General features: G+C 57.4%; 1 protein-coding gene and 1 non-coding gene across 2 annotated transcripts; one reads left to right on the forward strand and one right to left on the reverse strand.

The window, feature by feature from the left end:
* Positions 1 to 740: 740 nt before the first annotated feature.
* On the forward strand, positions 741 to 11441 carry SNX33 (sorting nexin 33). The gene is made up of 2 exons (XM_020873643.2): positions 741 to 3445; positions 9946 to 11441. The coding sequence occupies exons 1-2, from the start codon at positions 1993 to 1995 to the stop codon at positions 10197 to 10199; spliced, it is 1707 nt and encodes a 568-aa protein (XP_020729302.2). The 5' UTR covers positions 741 to 1992; the 3' UTR covers positions 10200 to 11441.
* A 3856-nt stretch (positions 11442 to 15297) lies between these two features.
* TRNAC-GCA (transfer RNA cysteine (anticodon GCA)) lies at positions 15298 to 15369 on the reverse strand. The gene has a single exon. It is a non-coding gene; the product is annotated as a tRNA-Cys (tRNA).
* Positions 15370 to 15871: the final 502 nt, after the last annotated feature.

The raw sequence follows: 15871 nt of genomic DNA on the forward strand, positions 1-15871 counted from the left end.
CAGAGTCTTGTCTTGCTTTCTGAAGCGAGTCGCCCAGGACAGGGGTTCTCTTGGCCCTGTCCGTCTAGGGTACAAGGACCCGCAGCAGCCCGTATCCCAGCCTGCTCAAGCTTTTTCCATGAGGGCACCGCTGGCTCTGGGGCCCCCTCCAGAAAACAATCCCCAGGCGGCGCCACAGCCGCGTCCCGCCGGAGCGCTGGCTGGGCGGGAAGCAGGAGCGGGAGTCTGCGGGTTTCCGCGCACCCTTCCTCCTCCTCCCGCGTCCTGGCTCTGGCGCTCTCCTTGTAGCCTCGCACGTTGCAAACTTTCAGAGCTTTCCTCACTTGCGTCACGGAAAAGGCAAGAGGGTGACAGAGCCCGGGAGGCGAGGCGGCGGCTGGAGAGCTCCCCCGCGCGGCGCTTGAGCCCCTCGGGGCGAGAGGTGTCTCCCTGCGAGCGCGGACAGGCTGAGGGGGTGCGGCTGCCCTAGGGGCTGGCCCCGGAGGCTGCCTCTCGTCCGCGATTGATCGTCTCCTTGCTCTCGCATCCCGATCTCCCCGGGAGTGAGAGAAGGCGCCCGCCACAAGAGAAAAGAGAGGAGTAGGCGGGAGCCGAGCTGCTGCGTCCCAGGCCAGCGGGAGGGCGGAGCCGGGCCGTCCCTGGCCAGCCAGGACGCACGGAAGTGCCGCGGAGTTTGTCCAATTCCCCAGCCTGCTTTTCCTTTTCCCTCCCTCTCCCCCCCCCCACCCCCCCCCCCCCCCCCCCCCCGTCCCTCCGCCGGCTATTCCCTCCTTCCTCGGGACGCCACCTCCCGGAATCGCCTTTTTTTCTGTTGTTTTGGATCTGGCTTCTCGCTGGAGGCGCCGAGGAGCCGCGAACGCTAGAGAAGAACGCGGGCTCGGGGCGCAGCCCGCCGCCCACCGGCGGGATCCCGCAGGGCAGAGCAGAGGACGGACGGACAGACGGCTGGACAGACGGCCGGCCGCACCATCACCTTTCCGAGCTCACTCTCCAAACTCCTGTTGAGTGTGTGCGTGCACGCGAGGGGTGAGGGGTCTACGTCCGGCGCGCTGGGGCCGGTTTCCAAGGGGATTACCTTTGGACGGGGGTCCTTGGACTCAGATCAGGGTCATCTTCAGGCTCAGAAACTGCTGAGGAATTAGCAAACAAAAGAGGCCACTCAGCTAGTGGCCAGGAGTCGCCTGAGCGCCTCGTCGCGTCCCCTCCTTTCCCCCGGGTGGGGGCTGGCCGCTTGGGGGCGGGGAGAGGGCACCCGAGCCGGCTGGGGGCTGGGGGCCGGGCCGGGCCGGGCCGCCGGGTCGCAGAGTTGGCCGGCCTGTTGTGTAAGCCTCAGTCCTTGTTTTCCCGGCCTGGCTTGTTGTGAAGCCGGACACATCCACCCCTGGATTCGACTCAGGAGGCTGCCGCTTTTCTCCTTGCCCCTCTTGGATTTTCTGGATTTTTGAAAACCCAGTGGCCCAGGAAGAGGAGGAGGAAGGAGGAAGGAGATCTGCAGAGGAATGTGAGAGCCTCCAGAGGCCCAGGCTGGAGGAGCCAGAAGGAGCTGGGAGCCAGAGCTGCTGGAGTTTCTGGGACGGTGGTTTCCGAGTGATTCTCTTCTATTTTAGAACATTGTTTCAGCGGAGAGTGTCCAATTTTGCCTGCTCAGGGCTGGTTTTCTCCTAGTCACTTGACTTTTCTTCTAGGAGTGGGAGGAGGAGAGACTCTCCCGTGCAGGGACTGCGGAAGGAAGGGAGGAAGACCAGGGACATGAGCCCTCCCCGCTCACAGGCATGTGCCGGCAGACCTGGTAGGGCCGATTCTGGGCCGTGGACATTGCTTTGAAGAGAGGGAGGCTGGATACCTTCTGTGGGTGCTCAGACCCCGCAGTAAGGACTGAGACTGAGGGCTGTGGCCGGCCTTGAGCTGCTCGTGCATCCTCAGACACCCTAACAAGTGTCCTCAGTTCTGGACAGGACTCTCTCCTCATCGTTCTCTACCACCGGCCCAGACATGGCACTCAAAGGGCGAGCCCTCTATGACTTCCGCAGCGAGAACAAGGAGGAGATCAGCATCTGGCAGGACGAGGACCTGGTCATCTTCAGCGAGACCTCGCTGGATGGCTGGCTGCAGGGCCAGAACAGCCGTGGGGAGACCGGGCTCTTCCCTGCCTCTTATGTGGAGATCCTCCGTTCTGACACTGGCTCCAACCATGCCGACTACTCCGGCAGCCCCGCAGGCTCTCTGGGCACCCAGGTGAGCTTGTATGACAGCTCCAACACTTCCAGGAGTGGTGGCTTCCTGTCAAACCAGGGTAGTTTAGAGGAGGATGATGACGATGACTGGGATGACTGGGATGATGGATGCACGGTGGTGGAGGAGCCACGGGCTGGTGGGCTGGGCACCAACGGGCACCCTCCGCTCAACCTCTCCTACCCTGGTGCCTATCCCAGCCAACACATGGCCTTCCGGCCCAAGCCGCTGCTGGAGCGGCAGGACAGCCTGGCATCTGCCAAGCGAGGCAGCGTGGTGGGGCGCAACCTCAACCGCTTCTCCTGCTTCGTGCGCTCTGGTGTGGAGGCCTTCATCCTGGGCGATGTGCCCATGATGGCCAAGATCGCTGAGACATACTCCATTGAAATGGGCCCTCGTGGCCCCCAGTGGAAGGCCAACCCCCACCCATTTTCCTGCTCCGTGGAGGACCCCACCAAACAGACCAAATTCAAGGGCATCAAAAGCTACATCTCCTACAAGCTCACACCCACTCACGCCAGCTCACCTGTCTACCGGCGCTACAAACACTTCGACTGGCTCTACAACCGCTTGTTGCACAAATTCACTGTCATTTCAGTGCCTCACCTCCCGGAGAAGCAGGCCACAGGTCGCTTTGAGGAGGACTTCATTGAGAAGCGGAAGCGGCGGCTTATCCTCTGGATGGACCACATGACCAGCCACCCTGTGCTGTCCCAGTATGAGGGTTTCCAGCATTTCCTCAGCTGCCTGGATGACAAGCAGTGGAAGATGGGCAAACGCCGGGCCGAGAAGGACGAGATGGTGGGCGCCAGCTTCCTGCTCACCTTTCAGATCCCCACGGAGCACCAGGACCTGCAGGACGTGGAGGACCGCGTAGACACCTTCAAAGCTTTCAGCAAGAAAATGGACGACAGCGTCCTGCAGCTCAGCACAGTGGCCTCAGAGCTGGTGCGCAAGCATGTGGGGGGCTTCCGCAAGGAATTCCAGAAGCTGGGCAATGCCTTCCAGGCCATTAGCCACGCCTTCCAGATGGACCCCCCCTTCAGCTCTGAGGCCCTCAACAGCGCCATTTCTCACACGGGCCGAACCTATGAAATGGTTGGTGAGATGTTCGCTGAGCAGCCCAAGAATGACCTCTTCCGGATGCTCGATACACTGTCTCTCTACCAGGGCCTGCTCTCCAACTTCCCTGACATCATCCACCTGCAGAAAGGTAAGGGCCAGTGTGGGTTGGAGACCCTGACAGCGTCTGTGCTCTGCAGGGCACAGGGGCTGTGAAGATGGCCTAGATGGGGCAGAGTGGCTCAGCTAGTCTTTCAGTCCCTGTCTCATTCGTTCATTCAGCAAGGGTGTTGAGCACCTAGCAGATGACAGGTGCTATTCTAGGTACAGGATATTTATGGGCAGGTCTTGTCCCTGTCCTCATGGAGTTCACTGTTTACCTTCTTGTCTGTTCATTCATTCACTCACTCATTCATTCATTCATTCATTCATTTTCTCTGTTTCTGTCTCATTTACTCACTATATAGCGAGTCCTCCAAGTTATTAGGTTGGGTTCTGGGAACACGGAGCTGACCAGGGCCCAGGCCTTGCCCTTGAGGAGCCCACAGGCTTATGGGGGACATGGACACAGACCCAGATAACGAGAGCACAGAGCGTAGCCTATCTTCCCGCTTGTCACCAGCTCACCTCCCTGCCTTTGCAAGTTCAGAGACTGTTCTCATGGCTGCACATCCTATCTGTGAGCTTCCTCCCTATCTGTGTTCAGGAGGGGAGGCTGTCCCCATTTTGCAGACGAAGGAGCTGTGTCCACAGAAGGGTGGCTTGCACAAGGAGTCCGTGGCCTCGCTGGGACTGTCCCTTCCTTTTGCACCTCCCCAAGGACACATGGTTTTTGGCCACCTCCCAAGCTCAGCCGTGTGTTCAGTTCTCACGGTCTCCTCCCTAGGGGAGGGACAGGATGGGTCCCTGTTACTGCGGGGCTCTCAAGGAACTGCCAGGGAAGTGACTCATAGCCGGGTCACCGAGGGGCACCCGGACTGGGCTGAAGGAGAAACCGGGGGTCCAGGGCACTACCCACATGGTCCATCCGATTCCCTCTTCCTGATCCTGGCTTCTCTTCTTGCCTGAGCCCCTGAGTCAGGAGCTGACCCGGCAGGTGGCTGAGCCTTGCGGACTACAGGCAGGGCAGGAGGGAGGTGTGGTCCTCCCCAGGGCTGCTTGGTAACTCAGGAAGAACGTCTGCAGGGCGTGGGGCTGGCTCCCAGGCCCCTGAGCCCTGAGGTCAGGCCTGGCTTGGTGGAGAGTTTTCCTCTGGGCGGGGTCAGGAAGCCGGCTCTGCACTGAGCCTGGGGAACAGCAAACATCACCGCCCTACCTTGGTCGCTGGTAGCAAACCAGCCTTGTTCTCCTTTTGTTGTTGTTGTTCAGTCACTAAGTTGTGTCCGATTCTTTGCAACCCTGTGGACTGCAGCACGCTGGGCTTGCCTGTCCTTCTCTGTCTCCCAGAGTTTGCTCAGACTCATGTCCATTGAGTCAGTGATGCCATCCAACCATCTTTAGGAGGTTAACTTCTAAACCTTCTCCAGCTTCTAGACTCTTTTCTCCCCTTACTGTCTGTCTCTTCCTCCTTCTCCTGCTTTTTTTTTTTTTCTTCTCCACGTTCCTTTCTTCCTCCTTCTCTTCTTTCAGCTTCAGGAGACATGACCTGAGTTCTGGTCTTGGCTCTGCCCCCAATTTGCTGTGTGTCCCTGGGCAGTGCCTTCCCCTCTCTGGGCATTAGTTCCTCAATCTGTAACATAGAGTGGACACTGTGAGCTCTCAGGCCTTCAAGGGAGTGGGGTTGGGGAGAGTCCTGGGAAGGGTCTGGTCAAGGACAGAGTGATGCCTTAGTTTCGGCTCTGAGTTCTGGGCAGGGACAGGGCAGGGGTGGTGGCTGGGGCCAGCTGGCCCACTGGGGCAGGTGTCGCCTTGTGCGGAAGTAGAGCCACGCTCACTGCTGCACTACGGCCTGGGAAAGCTGGTTCAACCAGCTCCTTGGGTGGCGTGTTCCTGTGTGGGCAGCAAGAGAAAGGTGAGCAGGAGCACAGTGATGAAACAGCTGCTCCCATGCGTGTCTGGGGACCCTCCACCCAGGGCAGAGCTGGGGGCGGGAAGGCAACCCTGTACTCCGGGCTCCCAGGCTCCCATTAGAGCAGGAGGGAGTAAAGGCAGTCTGGCCTTTCTGACCCTGGATCGGGGGGACAGAGCTGAGAGAGGCCACTTCTGAGTTTCCACTGGAGGCTAAGATGAGGGGCCAGTGGTCCTCTGGGGGTGATGTATTCAACCTCAGACAGAGGCCGCACCCACCTTCCCTTACCCAGAGGATGCCTCCCCATTCGGCCAAGGGCTTTGGGGCTTACTCTTCCACTTTCTAGGCTCTGTACCACCACTCCCAGCCCTGTGTATGGCAGGTACTACAGTGGTTAGGGAGTGGGGCTTGAATCTGGCTGAGACAGACTCGGGCAGGCTTTGGAGAACTACAGCCTGCTGCGGGGAGAAGAGGTCCCATGGTGGCCCTGTGGATAGAGACCTTTCACAGAGGGAGGAGCAGGAAAGTTGGGGCCTGGGTGCCCAGGATGCTGTCAGCCTGTTCATACACTCTAAAACATGGTGAGCATGTGGGAGAGGCTTTGCAAGGAAGGAGACAGGAGGCCTGGTAGGGTTTAGGAGACCAGAATTTGGACAAATGTTGTCTTTGAGGTGACCCTGATTGAATTTCCTCCCCTGAGAAAGCTTAGGAAAATGGATCATGGAACCCATTTGGTGCAGAGTTGAAGCCCACCAGCCTGGTCTGCCCACCAGCCTGGTCCCTGGAGCTCAGTTCAGGGGTTTCTCCTAAAGGGAGAAGGGTAACCATGTGATTTATCATCCAAACCAGGGCAATCTTGTGAGGGGAAAAGAGAGTCTTGATAATAGTTAACCTGGGACAGCAAGGGGAAACAGTGACTGTTCAGGGCCCCTGCCTGAGAGCCAGCCAGGGCAGGACTCTGTCCTAGGACTCGTCACAAACCACGGAGGTCAGTGTGGGTCCATGTGTTCTAGATGAGGGGCAGTGAGGGGGGCTGATCATCAGAGCAGGGATTGGAACCCCAGTGTCTCTAACTATACAGCCAGGCTGTTGCCGCTGTGCCAGACAGATGGGACAGGGAGGTCCCTGAGGGGTGGTGCCTGGGGAAGACGAGCCAGAAGGGGAAGGACCAGGGAAGGAGTTGGGTACTCTCTCACCAACTCAGCTGGCATCCTCTGTCGACTAGAGGCAGGCCCTGGACCACACAGCATGCATGGAGGGGTCATGGTGCTCACAGGTTGGCCAAGGCAAAGTGGCCCTTGCAGGACCAAGTTCTACCCTGGGGGAACAGGTGGGTTTAGTCTCTGTGCTCTGGGCCATCACCTAACTCTCCTTCTGCCTCTCCTCCTAGGCTCCCATGAACAAAGAATCATATGGCCCTAAGCCACCACCAGCTGGGTGGTGTGACTGAAGAGCAGTTTGCACCTAGCTACACATAGCATCTGGAGCTCTTATCTTGTCAGGCTCTATCCCAAGTGCTTTAAACGTATTAGTTCAATTAAACCTCTGCTCTTAACTAGAAGGCGAGTACCATCATAATCCCATTTTACTGATGTGGAAACTCTAAAGTGCTATATTGCCCTAAGCAGCTGTCAGCAGCATCATATGTAGTCCAACCTGTCCCGTGTGACAGTGGGGAGACCTGCAGTCCTTGTTGGAGGTGACACAGTGGATTAGGACCCAGACCTCCTGCCCTCAACCTAGGGTAGGGACAAGATGGATTCAGGTGGGACTTTAGGGAACATGCCTGAGACCCTGGGGATCTGAAACTCCAACCTTCCCGTCCCTATTTCTGGGATCCGGTCTACAGGACAACTGCCAGGGCAGGAGGTGCCTAGGATCCTCAGCTCTCAGGGTGAGTCCTAGGTGGAATGTGGTGGTGTGAGGGGGGACTGGCCCAGGCCCTGACTCCCAGTTTGTCTCTGGGGTGCGTTAGTGTTAGCTGGTACCAGTCCCACATCTGAGTCACAGGGTGGAGGGTGACAGAGAGCAGGGTGGGACCTCCTCTGGCCCCCATAGCCTTTGCCCCCCATCCCTGGCTCCCTGCCTGTCTGTGGATACCTAGCAATTGCAATAGATTCATTCCTATTATCTGGGCCTCAGTTTCCTTCCTTTAGAGCCATGGGCTTGTGCTTAGTCGCTCAGTTATGTCTGACACTTTGTGACCCCATGGACTTTGTAACCCACCAGACTCCTGTCCATAGGATTCTCCAGGCAAGAATACTGGAGTGGGTAACCATTCCCTTCTCCAGGGGATCGTCTCAACCCAGGGATCAAACCTAGGTCTCCCGAGTTGCAGGTGCATTCTTTACCATTTGAGCTACCAGGGAAGCCCAAGGCCATGGGCTGTTTAAGGGCTTAAATAGCTTCTCAAATGCAGGTCCACCGCCACCGCACCCAGACTTTCTCAGGAAGGTGGAATCCAGGCTGGTATGTTTCCTTTGCTGAAGCCTAACTCTAGTTTCTTTGTCCAGCTATTTTCTACCTTTCTTCTTCTGGTTCTTTCTACCCCTTGGGACCTTCTCAAATTCCCGAGTCCATTGTCTGGATGTCTCACGTATGTGCCTGGAGGACCTGACCTGGGCTCCCTGCACTAGAAGTGGTATCCACTCCCCGCTCTGCAAGGCTCCCTCGGGGCCAGATATCCCGCACTTTGTGGGCAGGAAGGAGGCTGGGAGCCCCTGGACAAGTCCTTTCTCACCAGGGCCTGAGTTTCCTCTGAAGAATACTGGCATGGTGGTGGAGGTGAAGGTGGCCGTGGGGGTGGGGGCTGGACAGCTGTCCTCTAAGGCCGCTCCAGCTCTGAGGCCTCTCATGGGGGTCTCATCTTGGTCCCATGGTCAATCCCTCTCCTTCTGCCCAGGTCTGGGCGATCAACCTGGGGAAGGGACCCAATTTGGAAGAATCTGAATGAATCAATAAGGATGAAACAAGAGGCAAGAAGAGGTGGTTCAAGGAAGGTGCTGCAAGGACTGAGTGGGCTGGGAGCTGGACACTGCGGAGTTCTTTTGGGTGCTGTGTGAGCAGTCCTGGAAGTGTTGTCAATGTGAGTCGGGCTGCCCGAAATGGCGCTATTTGCTGATTAGCCACACACTTGCCGCCTTCCGTGGGTACTGCTCCTTCTAAAGGCAGAGTTATTTCCAGCACATAATAAATGCACAGTAAATGTGTCCTGAATGCATTGAACAACTTGAGAGTAAACAGACTGTGTTTCAAAGGTCCCTGAGAGGCCCCCTTAAGGAGGAGGTGGGAAGCATGTAAAACAAGCCTGTCACTCATGTGCTTTTGAAGCGCTCCAGGAGCATGCTGTCCTCTGTGCCAAGCCTGCCCACCTTCATACTCTCCTTCACACGGTGGATTCCCTATAGCCCTGAGAGGAGTGCCTTGCTAGGCACAGGCAGACTGCCTCCCCAGCTCAGCAACTGCCCACTGGCTTCAGCGCAGCATCAGCCAAGTGCCCAATAATTCAGAACTGAAATCGTTTCATCAGCTGCTTGTTGATTCACTCAGGTTCTTCCAAATTGGGTCCCTTCTGCAGGTTCATCCCCTGACTCACCATCTGTCACCTGGTTATGACATTGGCCTCCTCTAGTCCCCTGGGGACTGGGGTGAGGAGGGAGCAGAGCTTATATGTAAGACACACACAAAGGAAAACTCCAGGTGGCCTTTCAGCCTCTGTTTTAGAATCAGTAGTGTGATGGGGGCAGGGAGAAGGATGCTCCATGTGGGAGTGGCACCTGATCAGAGCCTTGAATTATATATAAGGATCCAGGAGGCAGAGATAGGGAGGTAGGAGAGAAAGGGTGAGTTTGATGAATATGGGGTCAGTGCGGAACAGGTGCAGGGGTCAACTCCCAGAGGGCTTCCCAGGCCAGGAGAACGGGGGACCTTGCTCTGCAGGCCAGAAGGAAGCCAGAGGAGACCTGGAGCTATGGGTGCCAGCTTGGCTGCTGGTCAGGTGCCATAGAGAACCTCTCAGAGGTTCGGACTGAAGTGGGGAGACCCGTGGGGGGCCTGTTGTAGCAGTCCAGTGAGATCAGTTTAGCAGACACGTGTCAGAATCTGCGTGGGCTAGGCTTTGTTCTAGGTGCTAGAGACATTGAGCTCATACCTGGAGAGATGCAGTCAGAAAAACCACAGAGAGGGAAGAGCTGTGGTAGAGGGAAGCCCAGGACACCTGAGAGCGTGGAGATGCACTGATGCACTGGGACCACCCAGAAGGCTTCCTGGAGAAGGTGCTATCTGAGCTGAGTGGGGAACCAGTGTGAGGGGTGATGAGGCCTCTGGTGGATGGGGACAGCCTGGTCGCAGAAGTCAGTACAGCTCGCAGGGTTGTGACCGGTCAGGTGCACGCTGCTGGTGGTGCCTCAGGTTTGGAGGGAAGAGGGTACATCTGGTTTAGGACATGCTGATGGTGAGGGTTCGGGGGACATCCTGGTGGAGACATCAAGTGGCTGCACCATGGGTCTGGAGTCCAGGAGGGGGGCCCGAGTTGAGCCAGTGAGGGTGCTGTCTGCCCTTGAAGGGTCTCAGGGCAGGGTTAGGGAGCGAATGGGAGCGACCGGAGCCCTAACCGCCCTTGTCCTCCGCTCTGCCCGTGCCAGGCGCCTTCGCCAAGGTGAAGGAGAGCCAGCGCATGAGTGACGAGGGCCGCATGGCGCAGGAGGAGGCTGACGGCATCCGCCGGCGCTGCCGCGTGGTGGGCTTTGCCCTGCAGGCCGAGATGAACCACTTCCACCAGCGCCGCGAGCTCGACTTCAAGCACATGATGCAGAACTACCTGCGCCAGCAGATCCTGTTCTACCAGCGGGTCAGCCAGCAGCTGGAGAAGACGCTGCGCATGTATGACAGCCTCTGACCGTGTGGCCCCGCCCCCGGGGCCTTCCCATGCCAGCAGTGCCTGGAGGGTGGGGAGTTGGGGGTGGCCTTTGGAGGAGTCATGAATATCCCTGGGAAAGTCCCCCACCCCTTAGAGTTGGGGGCACAGCGGGGATGAGAACAGGGCCAGGAGCCCTCCAGGCCCAGGCCTGGGCTGCTGGTCAGTCACTTGAGGCCAGGCTGGGGTCTTAGCTTCCCCTGGAGCCTTTAGCGCATGCCCACCTGGCCACTTCCCTCTCATTTGTTCGGTAGACACGCGGGCCTGCTGTGGCCCCAGGTCAGACACTGGGCATCCAGGGCTGCGACACGCCTGCTCTTGTCCCCAGTTGAAGTGGGGGGTCAGACACAGAAGCAGGCGGGGGCAATACAGTATGATCGATGGTAAGGAAGGGGCTTCTGGAAGCTCGTGGAAGGGACCACTCGTTCTGCCGGTCAGGGATGACTCCATGGAGCAGGTGACGTGGGAGCAGTGTGTCTTGAAAGATGACAAGAACCTGCCAGACAGTAAGTCGGGACAGTGGACGGGGAAGGCATTCAGAGAAGAACAGCCTGGACAAAGCTGTGGAGGCATAGAAACACCTCTTCTCCTCTCCTTTATCTTTTCCCAGCAAGTTTGGTGCCCCCTTGGTGTGTCCCCTTGTGTGACAGAGGGTGGGGATCTGCCTGGCTCCCATGCCCCTGTCCCTGCCCTGCTCCCCGCCACCCCGCAGCAGGGGCTGCAGGCCAGCTCCCTCCTGACTCCCCCTTCACCAGCTGAGCCCCCTCACTCCCTGGCTAGGGACCACGCAGCATCTTTGCCCTGAGCTCAAGGTGCTGTGACAAGCCACAGACCGCAGGATTTTGGTGGTACCTGCCTGGAGGGCACACCCACAAGTTACTGGGTATTTGAGTTCACCAGCTGTAGCTCTCACACTCCGGGCAGGCTTGGATCTCCGGCTCCCAGGGGCCAGCTTACTCATCGCCCCAGGGATCCTGGGCCCACCTGCCCATCACCAGGCTCACTGTGATGCCATCCAGGTCCTGGTGGGATTGTGCTGTCTCCCACTCATGTTTACATCCTCAAGGGAGCTCTTCCCACACCCCCAGGCCGGGGTATGGTCAGAAACTGACAGACGCCACTGCTGGCCCTCCCGGGAGGTCATGGCTATTTCTGGCTGCTGCTGCTTCAATCTTCATTCTTTCTTGTTTTCTTGATAAACCTTTTCCAATTACGATAACAAAAGTATGACTCCTTATTTGGATCCCAGGGGGGATGAGGGTGGAGGGAAGGATGGAGCTCTAGTTGTCCCTGGGAGCAGCTGGACCAGATTCTGAGGTGGTGATGGGCACAGCATTCACCCCAGAACCTCAAAAGTTGGTGGGGAGAGGGCAGTGCAGGTGGTTGGGGCTAGCTGGAGACCTCTGGGTGACCATGGACCCCAGCTCAACGCAGACCCTTCCTAGACCTCACTCTCCTCTTTTCTCAAATAGGTGGAGTCCTGCCAGGGGTTTGGCTGTGCTGCTCTGTGATCCAGGACTGAGGGTCACATGAGGAAGGGACAGTCTAGTCGACAGGGGCTTCATCTCCCCAGGAGGCCATATCCCAGCCTTGCCCCCAGGAAAGCCCAGTCCAGGAGAGGGGGTGGGACTCAGACCCTGTGTCCTTCCCAGGGGCCGTCCAGTCCAGGGTGCCCAGCCCTGAGTGGCTTCCTGGTTGGAAACTGAGGTGGACCCCCCCAGCTGTGCCCTTGGGCGTGTCCTAGGCAGGGTGGACAAGAATCTGTTTGCACACGGGAAAGAGGAGGGCTGGGAGGTCAAGGTCCTCTTGGGGGCAGTGGGGACTGGGTGGAGGGAGGGCTGCTGGGGTCCGGGCATCAGGGGAGGCTTTAGCTGGGCTGGGGGCTGCGGGAGCTCACGGCAGTGAGATGGAATAAGGGGCAGCAGGTACAGCAGGGTAGAGGCAGTAAAGGCTCCCAGATCCAGCAGAGCGTCCTCAGAGGAACTTCTGGAATGGGCCCCTGGCCCTGGGTCAAAATTAGGTCAGATTTGGGACTTTCTGTGGAATTTTCCCCTCTCCTCCCTGCCCTCCTTCTTCCATTTTCCAAACCATCCGAGGACCTTCCCACCCTTAACCTCTTCTCAGCTTCAACCTCTAGGCAGCCTTCTGCAGTAAGGAGAGGTGGGGGTGAGGGGGTGGTCTTCCCAGGGCTCATCTGTGTTGAGTGATGGGAATGCTGTTAACACCAGTGCCTGGAGAGTCCCCTGTTCATGCTTCCTGCCCTGGTAATAGCGTCACCTCTTGTGTCTCTCGAGAGGAGGGACCACCTCCCACACCTTCTGTCCTCAGGGTGAGGGGATCTGGTCTGACATGTTTCTCAGGAGGGGCTGCACCTAGGAAAAGTATCAAGATGTGAGGTAAGGGAAGGGAAGGACAGGCCAAGCCTCTGAGGTCTCTAGGCTGGGACAGACATCTGTGTAGTGGAAGCGGGGATGTCACAGCCCTTCTCTCAGTTTGGGTCGGGGTGCTGGGGAATTTGAGATTGATCTGGGCTAGCCAGCCTCTTTCAGCAAGGGCTGGGGGACCAGTGTGCATGGGGACCAGTCTGGTGGTGGCTGGGCCTGCTGGCCGGCTTCAGTCACACGCCAGGCAGATGTTCCAGACTGAGCTGGGCCCAGCTGCCTCCAGTTTCCTCCCTTGGGAGGAGGGTGGAAAACAAGGCCTCTCTTTCTGCCCTGGGCAGCTACCAGGACCTGGAGGTGGGGGGCAGGGGACCCCGAGCCCCAGTCTTGGCCCAGCCTGGGGAAGGAGTCTGCTTTGTGGCCTCATATGGCAGTTGGGGAATGGGGATGGCTCTGTGATCCCGCATCCTGTTGCCTCCTGGGCACAGGAGGGCCATGGACCACAGGGCCACTGCTGGGCCACGGCTGTAGCAGAGCCAGGTCTGGTCACAGACACGGTTGCCCAACCCAAAGCAGATAGAGCCACCCAACCTGCCCACGGGCACACAGGTCACACCTGGCTCCACACACACACACACACACATATGCATGGTCACATGCTGACACACCTGCACTCCCAGCCACAGTGCCACACAGTCACACCTTCCCAGCCACGTCCACACTTGCCCACACCTACATGCATGTTGTCTGTCTCAGCCACTTTGTCACTCTAGCCCCACCATAGTCCTGTGCACACAGGACTCACCCAGTGGTACACACACTCAAGACATGCATGGCCACAAAGTCACACATGCACATAGCGAAGGTGTCATACACATAGATGCTCATAGACTCGGCCTGCATCACCTCCTGGGGGAACCAGTCTGGATCCTTCATTATCTGACACCATCAAGTTCAATTCCTCATTGCACAGATGGGAAACCTGGCTATATCACCCAGCAGGGATGGGGTATGCTCTGGGGTCAGAGACCAGTTCCCAGTAGGCTCTGTGGCCTGGCCTTGGCCACTTCTGGGCGGTCCCTGGGGCCAGGCTGCCTCTGAAGGCCCCTGGCTGAACCCACTCAACAAAGCTCCAGGCATCTCGCATCTAAGAGCCAGGATGTGGTGGGCAAGTCCCAGGCCTGGGCGGGAGGAACATTCCTGCACCATCTCCTCCCCAAGCCTGCAAGGACTGGGCCCGCCCTGCCTGCCCGCCTGCTGACTCAGGCCTCCAGGAGCCAAGCCGGCTTGGCTCCCTCACCCACCCCAACCCACCCCAACCTGCTTCCCCACCACTGCGGCTCTGATCCCTCTCTCTGCTGCTTGGGGCAAGAAGAGATGGTGAGGCCTTGGCAAAAAGACCATGAGGAAGCATAAAAATTCACCTCCCCCAGATATAGCTCAGAAGGGCTGATTGTGAAACCCCGCTCCGGGCTTTGGCAAAGCTTTTTTCCTTTGGTTTTGTTTGGTTAGTCAAACCCCGATGCAGTCTAGTCTGTTTAAAAAGCAGTGTCTCACACAGTTGCGTCCTCCTTGGTCCACATGGCAGCCCTGGTAGGCAGTTATGCCATTTCACAGACAAAGACTGAGGCTTGGCCCGAGGGAGGATGCGACCTGGCTAGGATCACACAGTGGGTCAGGGGTGGGGTTAGACTTGAACCCAGCTCTCTGGCCTCACTCCCTAAAGTCACCTTGATTAACTCCAGAGGGGTTGGCAGATCTTAGCTCCAGAGGTGTGAAAGAATGGGAGGCTGGCAAACTAACTGCTGAAATGTGCAGGGACTTTGAGGGTGGGGTGACTCCCACCAGCCCCCCAGGGATGAAGAGGCTGAGGGCGGCATTGCACAGTGAGGTCTGCAGTGACTCAGGGTCTCCATTTACAAATGAACATGTGCGAGGAACATCACTTCATTTTTCTGTAATGACCTGAATTTCCCTTTTGCTTTCTCATTAACCCACCCAATAGAAAAGTAATCTGAAATCAATCTTGGGACCCTCCTTTCCTCAGGGAGGCATGTAAGTTTTGGGGTGGCACATTTGAAGACCCTAGGCAGACCTCTGGCACTTTGAATTTTAGATGCTGAATCCCTGATCCTATCACTCATATGAAATTTTGCCTGCATTCCTCATTAAAGGTCATTCATATATAGCTACTTGAGTTGGGTTCAGTTTATTACTTGACAATGTCTTGTTGTGTAGATATTTAATTAAATTTTATTCATTTTGATTTTGTCTTTATTTTCTTTTGCTTTTTGGTGTTTTGCTCCTTTTTGTCCACCTGGCTACAAACATTGCTGTGGGTCCTGCGGAGCCCCTGGTCCCTGGCACTGGGACTGTGTGCCCTCCATGGTCCTAGGTTAGCACTGGACCTTTGGCTCATCTTCCCCAGTCTTCTGCCTTCCCACCACCTGCTCCTTTGATCCCATCCTCAAGCCTCCGTGGGTCTGGCCCTTTTTCAGTTTGGGGCACTCCAGGTTCCCTCAATTGTCCCTGAGCCTTGTGGGCCTCAGGGAACCTCAGAGTGAAAGTGAAAGTGAAGTGGCTCAGTCGTGTCCGGCTCTTTGCGACCCTGTGGACTGTAGCCCGCCAGGCTCCTCTGTCCATGGGATTCTCCAGGCAAGAATACTGGAGTGGGTTGCCATTTCCTTCTCCAGGGGATCTTCCCAACCCAGGGATCGAACCTGGGTCTCCTGCATTGCAGGCAGATGCTTTATCCTCTGAGCCACCAGGGAAGCCACCAGGGAACCTCAAGGGGCTGGCAAAATCATTCCACAGCCTTCATCACACATTCAAGCATCAGGTGCTCTGGAGAGCTGTTTAGAGACCCTGTGCAACCCTTTGTCTTCTGAGGTCTGGTTCTGCCTGGGAAAGGCATTCAAGTCCCCACTGTGCCTGGATCTCCCAGCATCTGGCGCATCTACCACCCCCGGGGCAAGTGGTACCATGGTGGACAACGGATGGCCAGTGTTTCACAACCACCCAATATGCAAGAGATAATCAACATCATTTCACAGACTGGGAAATAGGGCCCAGTGAGGGAGGTGCAGTGTAGCAGACTGGTGTGAGTGGTACCCAGGGTCTGGGCTACATCTGGTGGGGAGGCAAATGGCTGATGCCTGAGGTAGGAGCTGGGGGCTGGCTGGCGCCTGGAGGTACCTGAGGCCTCTTCTGGGCTGACTTAGTCCCTTGGCTGCCATTGGAAGGAGTGCTCTGGGTGAGGGTATCTTGAGGCTC

This window comes from Odocoileus virginianus, chromosome 16 (genome assembly GCF_023699985.2).
Source record: "Odocoileus virginianus isolate 20LAN1187 ecotype Illinois chromosome 16, Ovbor_1.2, whole genome shotgun sequence".
NCBI classification, from domain to species: domain Eukaryota; kingdom Metazoa; phylum Chordata; class Mammalia; order Artiodactyla; family Cervidae; genus Odocoileus; species Odocoileus virginianus.

What these genes read in the sequence shown, in the direction of transcription:
- SNX33 (XM_020873643.2), top strand. Translation starts at nt 1,993, where the DNA reads ATGGCACTCAAAGGGCGAGCCCTCTATGACTTCCGCAGCGAGAACAAG. An exon ending in CATCATCCACCTGCAGAAAG is followed by an intron (nt 3,446 to 9,945) that starts GTAAGGGCCAGT and finishes TGCCCGTGCCAG; the next exon opens with GCGCCTTCGCCAAGGTGAAG.